Source organism: Miniopterus natalensis, chromosome 2 (assembly GCF_054644295.1).
Source record: "Miniopterus natalensis isolate mMinNat1 chromosome 2, mMinNat1.hap1, whole genome shotgun sequence".
NCBI lineage: Eukaryota > Metazoa > Chordata > Mammalia > Chiroptera > Miniopteridae > Miniopterus > Miniopterus natalensis.
In genome coordinates this window covers 116519764-116527588 of record NC_142082.1, presented here as the reverse complement: position 1 = coordinate 116527588, position 7825 = coordinate 116519764, and the positions used below count along the sequence as shown (strand labels likewise).

At 35.1% G+C, this 7825-nt stretch overlaps 1 protein-coding gene across 1 annotated transcript; it reads right to left on the bottom strand.

Annotated features, from left to right (window-relative positions):
• Positions 1 to 6069: 6069 nt before the first annotated feature.
• On the bottom strand, positions 6070 to 6528 carry LOC107526862 (ubiquitin-conjugating enzyme E2 D3-like). The gene has a single exon (XM_016199458.2). The coding sequence runs from the start codon at positions 6526 to 6528 to the stop codon at positions 6070 to 6072; it is 459 nt and encodes a 152-aa protein (XP_016054944.2).
• Between the last annotated feature and the right edge of the window lie 1297 nt (positions 6529 to 7825).

Below are 7825 nucleotides of genomic sequence, written 5' to 3'. Positions count from 1 at the left end.
CCTGTATTAATAGTCATATAACTTCATATTCAATTGAAGATAAAAATTTAAAAGTTCATTTTAACATTTTTGAAAACTTCATTATTGTATATTTCAATCTTTAAACTATCTCTCGTGTAATAGCTTTAGTTTATTTATTTTATCTGTCTCCCCTAAAATTTAAATTCCATGATGTTCCCGAGTTTTATCTATGTTCATTATTGTAAGCCTCATAGCAAAATGCCTGGAATATATTTGGCATACAGTAAGCATTTGCTGAGGAGTGAGTGAGTGAGTGAGTGAGTGAGTGAATAAAGTCTACTTAAATATGATTCCAGGAAAAAAAAGTTTGCCCTCATTTAAAAAAAAATTAAATGCCAAAATCTAACATGAAAACAATTTTGATTATAAACCCAACTTTTCTTAAACGCCGATTTTTATATTCAGATTGATCTGAATACATTTGTTTGTTTGTTTTTTATTGTTTTTTGAGGAGGGAGAGGAAGGGAGATGAAGAAAAAGGCACCCTGACCAGGAACAGAACCTGCAACCAGGGTAGGTGCCCTGACAGGGAATCAAACCGGTGACCTATCGATGCACAGGACAAAGTTCAACCAACTGAGCCACACTGGCCAGGGCCAGATTGATTTGAGTATAAATCTTGGATTTTGCCACAGTCTTTCTGTAATTTCTAGCAAGTAACGTAACCCCTCTTAGTTTTTATTTCCTTGTCTGGAAAATATGGCTTCTACAAAAGCACCTGACAAAAAGTAGATGGTCAAGTAAAAATTATTTTCATTCTTGTTCAGAAATGTTGGGAACTCACTTAAAGGAAACAAAACTACTTGTGAATGCCAAATGGAAACACAATATTATTTTATGGCAGGTTCTGCTAATACTTACATCCCTGAAGTAGCTGAGAAGTTATGTATCTCCACACCCCATGCAAAAATTAAGCTATCTTCTTTTTTTTTTTACTTAAATATGTCTTTATTGATTTCAGTGAGAATCATTGATTTGCTGCCTCCTGAACCCCCTTACCGGGGATTGAGGCCCCTACCCAGGCATGTGCCCTGATCAGGAATTGAACCTCAATCATAGGTAGATGCTCAACCCCTGAGCCATGCAGGCCGGGCAAGCTGTCATCTTCTTAAATCAACCTGCTCCATGTGTCTGCAAAACAGTACACCTACTGTGTAATTGATATGGTTTCACTTTAAACTTTGTTTCTTGTTGAATTATAGCAATAGAAGTATTATGCCTACTGTCAGAGCACATTAATCTATTATTATACCAAAGTGGGAAGAGTGCTTTTAGACAGCTTTTCTTAAGGTGATGTAAAATAAAGACCAAGAGTCACATGATACTCTTTCACTTATACAGTGGCACCTGGGTTTTCTGATGGAATCTGTTCTGGAAGATTGTTTGAGCTCTGAAACGTTCCAAAGCTGAGGGATCCACAGCCGACAGCTGGGCCTCAGGATCTTGCCCTCAGCGGAAGCCACGTGGCATGTTTGACTTCCGAGGCATGTTCGAAAACCAAAGCATTGACGTCAGGGTTTAAGGCATTCGTAACCCGGAATGTTCATCAACGGAGATGTTCGAAAACCAAGGCACCACTGTATGTGAAGTCTAATGAACAAAATAAACTAACAAACAAAATAGAAATAGACTCATAGATACAGAGAACACACTGACAGCTGTCAGAGGGGAGGGGGTGTCACTGAAAAAAGTGAAGGGATTAAGCAAAAAAACCACCACAACAAAACAAAACAAACAACAACAAAAAACATAGACACAAATAACAGTATGGTGGTTACCAGAAGAAACATGGGATGGGAAGAGGTAAGAGAGGGTAAAGGAGGGATAAGTGGTGATGGGAGGAGACTTGACTTGTGGTGGTGAGCACACAATACAATATACAGATGATGAATTACAGAATTGTACACCTGAAACCTATATAATTTTATTAATCGTCACCTCAATAAATTCAATAAAAATAAATAAAAATGTAAAATTAAAAAAAAACCTCTCCACTTTCTCTTTTCCATTAGTGAAGTTTTTAATTAAATTTGAGATAAGCAAGTAGAAAAGAAGTTATGCAGAGAAATACAATTATGGTTATGTTTTTCTGATGCTAAGATATCTATCTTTAAAGTGCCAAGATCAGTCAGTCATCCTGATTGATTAGTCTAATCACTCACAAGTGCTTATTTCTGATTAAGTTCAGTGTTCAGAAGCAGTTGCTCTGTAGGAGTGAAGTTGATGAAGTCAGTCAAGCTGAGTTCTAATGTAGGATTTACTACATAATAGCTGGACAGTAAGCAAATTATTTACCTCAACCTTCCCAAATCTTATTACCTTAACGCTCCATAGTCTATTCCACATAGTATATTTTGGATGATTTGTGTGTTTTGAGATACTACATATAGAATCATTGTCTAAATCATATTTGATATTTAATATAGTTATTATTATTGTTTACCTAAAACCTATGCTTTCATGTCTAGCATATAATAGAACTCTACAGCTAGAATCACAAGAATAACAAAATAAAGACATTTTAACAATTGTGACAATTGCCAATGACTCACTCCCTGCCCGTGCTCCTTAGTTTATTTATCAAACTCCTGGCCTCTAGATTGTATTTTATTTTTTGCTGCCACATTACTCATTGCATTTATCTCTGATGAGTCTCTTACTGATGTGATTTCTAGCACTCATTGAAATGTATGGCCAAGAAGTTTCTTTGTAAAATTCTGGTTAAAAATAGCCTACTCTCAACCCTCAGTATCAATACACATCACTTCCATTTGTTTCACCTTAACTAGAATTCAGTCACGTGGCTCCTCCTTACTGCAAGGGGTGCTAAGAAACATAATTTAGCTGTGAGTCCATAGAGAAAAGGAGAGTATTGATTTTGGTGAACAGAAACAATCTTTAGCACAGTTGTTAAATCTATCTTTTAATGATCCGTCTATCATCTATCTTTGCCCTCTATCAGCTTACTTCTGCTCTAGACTTGTAAGCTGTTTTATTCGCCCAAAACACTTTTATAACATTGGAGTTGCTGCTTCCTCTTGCCTGAAGTGTTCTACCTCTAGATTACTCATTTCTGAATCTTTCTAATCTTTTGGAGTTTAGCTCCAGTGTCACCCTTGGGAGCCATCTTCTTTGATTTCTCATTCTAAGTACTAATTCACAAACATATTCATTTATACCATCTTGTTTAACTGTCCTGAAAATAATTACCTTTCTGCAATGATTTCTCAGGCAAACTACCCAGAGTTATGCCAAACTACATTAGGGTACAGACCTTCACAAAACTACCATTACTTTAGACATCAGCCCCAAGCTTGGCTCCTAGGCCATATATAATTTCTGTCAAACTGTATACTAATTGGGGGTTCCCACTACCTCCTAAAGTTTGATAATTACTAGGACAAATTATACAACTCAGAAAATGCTATACTTTTGTTATAGCAAAAAGGATACAAATAAAAACCAGTCAAAAGAAGAGACACATAGGATACAATCTCAGTAGGTCCCAGATGCAAAGTTACTAGTTCCCTCTCCGCACATTAATGTGTATTACCAACCCTCTGTAGTGTCCAATTTTTATTGAGGTTTTGTTACATTTATTGGAGAGTCATTGATTGAATCTTTAGCCATGTGACTGAACTGAAATGTTTAAGTCGCCTCCTCAGTAGCTCAGAGGTCAGCTGCTATAACTTGACTCAAAGCTCAACTCTTTAATCTCATGGTTAGTTTTTCTGGTATGGCCATCCCTCATTCTGAGTCTTCTAATTAGTATAAACTATCTAGAAACTCATCATAAATCATCTCCCGAGCATAAACAATCACGATCCACTACAAATAAAAGAGATACTTCCGTAACTCATCATATTCCAAGGATTTAGAGACTGTCTCCCAGGAACTGAGGTAAAGACCAGCAAAACTCTTTTTTATAAAATAACACTTTCTCTGAAATGATCTTGTGTGTTTATTTTTAAATTTCTACTGTTCCTATGTATAAGTTTCATGAAGACAAAAATCTTATTTGTCTTCTTAGTGCAGAAGGGTACCTGTCAAAGAGTAGGTGATAAACATTTATGAAATGTCAAAACTGTGAATTCACAATTCTGACCTGGACAGTTCAATAGAAAGTTGTTGGCAACCATGTGGTTCTTGAGGGAACTTGAAGCTGAGGTCTGTGAGTACTAAAATAATAGCTTAATTGAAGTTTTAATTATGGAGAGAAATGTGTCTTTGCCCATTGCTGTCTGGTCTTGAATCTTAGCTCTACTAATTATGTGCTGTGTAAACACTCTGTACTTCATTTTCCAATTACCACACAGTGATGATAACTCTTTCTACATCTTTGGGAGAATCAAAAGCTGTTTGAAGGGCTCCTGATATTTAAAAATCTTTAATTGTCATTTTTTATTAATCATACTGTTATTATGGTGTAGAAAGGTGTAAAGTCACTGAAAAGAGTCTCTGAAGTAAATTAAGCAGCATTTTAGCCTTACAGAGATTGGTATAATCTAACCAAAGGCATTCATTAAATAACTTCTGTTCACACAGAAGCCCAATTAATGTTATTTCATTTAATTTGAAATTCACTATACTAGTGCTATGGGAAAGTCAGATGACCTAATTCCTAGAGAAAAAAAGATTCACATCAGAAAGATTATGCCAAATGTCCTTGAAGCCAGGAAATGTATTTATTCCAATTTGTCTTTCTTTCCAGTGTCTTAACTAGTACTGGATAGTAAGGTTTAACTAAATGAAGTAAATTTAAGATACATTGAGCAAATTTGTACATTATTAAATAAAAAACATATGTACTACATTTATTAGGTTATGTACATTTATAAAATTATTATCAAGAAAATGGTTCAGAGATCAAAATAAGATTGAAGAATTCAGTGTTAAGCCATTTCATTTTAAACCTTCAACTGTTTATTATGACTATATGAAAGTTTAATATATAAAGTTAAAATATACTAATAAAAATAATATGTATTTTAGCAGTCTCAGGAAGACATTATTATTATTATTATTATTATTATTATTATTATTATTTTGGTTTATGCAGCTTTATTGAGGAAAAATAAATCAATTACTAGCAAAGGTCTTAGTTGATCACTCATTCATTGACAACTTGCATCATTTATTCAGTGCTATATTAAACAGTGTATTGGAAGACAGATTAACTAATGGTTCCAAGCCTCCTAACAATTTAAATGAAAATCACAAAACGTTGAGACCCTATTTTGGAATACAAAGGGTGTATGACTTCCAATTTCCATTCTCTGTAGAACAAAAACAGATCATTCCTTTATTGACATGCATAAAATACATCACATTCTCTGTTCAGCTGATGCTATAAATTCAATACCAATTCTCCAGCCACATCAGCTATAAACATAAAGTATATCATATAATCTTAGATCTCTAACAGGGGAAGGCTTAAACAAGAATGGATGCTGCTAGAATAATATTGTTTCCTTTGATGTGACAACTGAGCATCCATCTCCTGCCCCCTCAGATGATTTCTTCAGCATGTTAGAGCAGAGAGGAATGATTTTAGTCTCATAACCAAATTAGAGTAAAGACTTTGGCCACATAATACATATGCTCTATTTTTTTTTAAAAAATTCTGAATCATGAGCAACTATTCTCTTGTAACTATTTTACAGGTTTTTTTTTAAATATATCTTTATTGATCTCAGAGAGAGGAAAGAAGAGGGAGAGAGAGAGATAGAAACATCAATGATGAGAGAGTCATATTGATTGAGCCCACAACCTGGGCATGTGCCCTGACCAGGAATCGAACCCCGATCGCCTGGATCCTAGGCCGATGCTCAACCTCTGAGCCACGCCTGGCCCGGCTATTTTACAGTTTCTAAAAGCAGTTATTGTCCAAAGCTGGAAGAACTTACCTCTTCTTAGATGAGCATGTGAATGAATGGAGGAAGGTAAACAAAAAATAAAATTAAAAAATGAAGTCTGATAGGGGAGCAGCTGGATAAGAAAACCAAAAGAGGAACAGTAATTTAAAGCTTATTTCAGTTATAATGCAAGTTACTCTGACTTTAAAGTAGCATCACATGGCATACTTCGAGTCCATTGCCGAGATATTCCGTTGTACTTATCTCTGCCTGGTTTATAGATCTGTACAATCCCTGGCACTAGGGGATCATCTGGGTTTGGATCACATAGCAGTGAACAAATGGATAAAGGAACTTTAGAAATAGTTGATGCAGGAGACCACTGTGATCTTAGAATATCGAGACAAATGCTGCCACTACTGTTAATATTTGGATGATAAACTCTTGTAAATGCAGCCTTGGGTGGTTTGAAGGGGTAGTCTGTAGGAAAATTTGTTGTCAAAAAGAACGCACAGCCTTGATTTGGGCTGCCATTAGGTCCCATAATTGTGACTTGCCAATGAAGCACATCATTCCCAACTGGACCTGCAGAACATTGTGCTGGAGGGTCATGGGCCAAGTTTCTAAACTCATTAATCCGTTTCAGGGGCATAGTCTGTGCTTTTGGTCCGGCGCCTCCTCACAATCTCAGCGTGTGTTCAAAGGTCTGATTATCCCGTGGCAGGGAAAGATTGTCTCTTCCTGTCACGCTGGCTCTGCCAGACACAGGAGCCTTCTCACTAAACAGATCTTAGGTTGGACGGGGAGGGAGGGGACGGAGGGGGGTCCTGGGCTGGGGCAAGGGCAGGAGGGCTGTGGAAACCCTTGGACTCAGAGAAGCCTTGAGAACCAGGAGCTCAAAAAGACATTTTTAAATCTGTAGTTATTAATTTTCTAATTTAAAAAGATTAAAAAGCCAAAGTTAAAAAATACTTTTTTGGTTTACATATTATATAAAATTAATAAATTAATTATATTTTTCATAAATTTCAAAATGTTTAACCACGTTTAAGAAAATCATACTTTCTCTTTTCTATACCAAGAATATTATATGGAATTTCATTAAATCTATAGGCATATAATTTATATAAAAATAATCATAGTAGAAGTCTTCAAATGAAGAAAGCAGAGATAAAGCTTGAGTTATAATTGGCTGAAATTGTGTTTCATTTTATTTGAGTGTAGAGAGATCAGATACTGTTTATAAAAGAGAATAATGTACAAAACAGAGAAAGTCTGGAAGTTTTAGCATGCAGCTCCATGAAATACAGAGAAAAAATTACATGTAGAAATGGCTCAGAAATGAATGGATATTTTAACTTAATTTCAACAAATTGTTTCTCAGTTGGTTATATAGGAAACATAGTATTCCAAACCACAACAACCACAAATAGGATAATCCATGAAACCTGTTCATAGAAACATAGTGGTAGTACATATATAAAATGATAATAACAATATGCAATTTCTCGACTGCTCTAGAAAATCTACTCTGGGGTATTCACAGTAAAATATTCATCTAGATTCCTTTCTCCATAGTACCTAGTATGCTTCCTAGAAAATTCAATAAATAATTGTTTAATAAATGCATAAATAAATTGTAAAATACCAGAAAAGAGAATAATTAATTCTGAATGGGGCGATCTGGAAAGGTTTCCAAAAAAGGGTTGGCATTTGAATTGGGTCTTGAAAGGTAAGTGAAATTTTCACATGCAATTAGAAAAAGCAAAGTATCCAGGCCAGAAGCAACCACATGCAAAACAGATGCAGTTTCTTATTATACTAAGGGATAATATTTGATCTGGTTTTACTGAGCTATAGGTTGTATAAAGAAATTGAGAGGTCTGCTTTAGAAAATGATGTAAAAATATAAATTGAACTCAGTTATAGCTAATTATCTGAACTGAAGT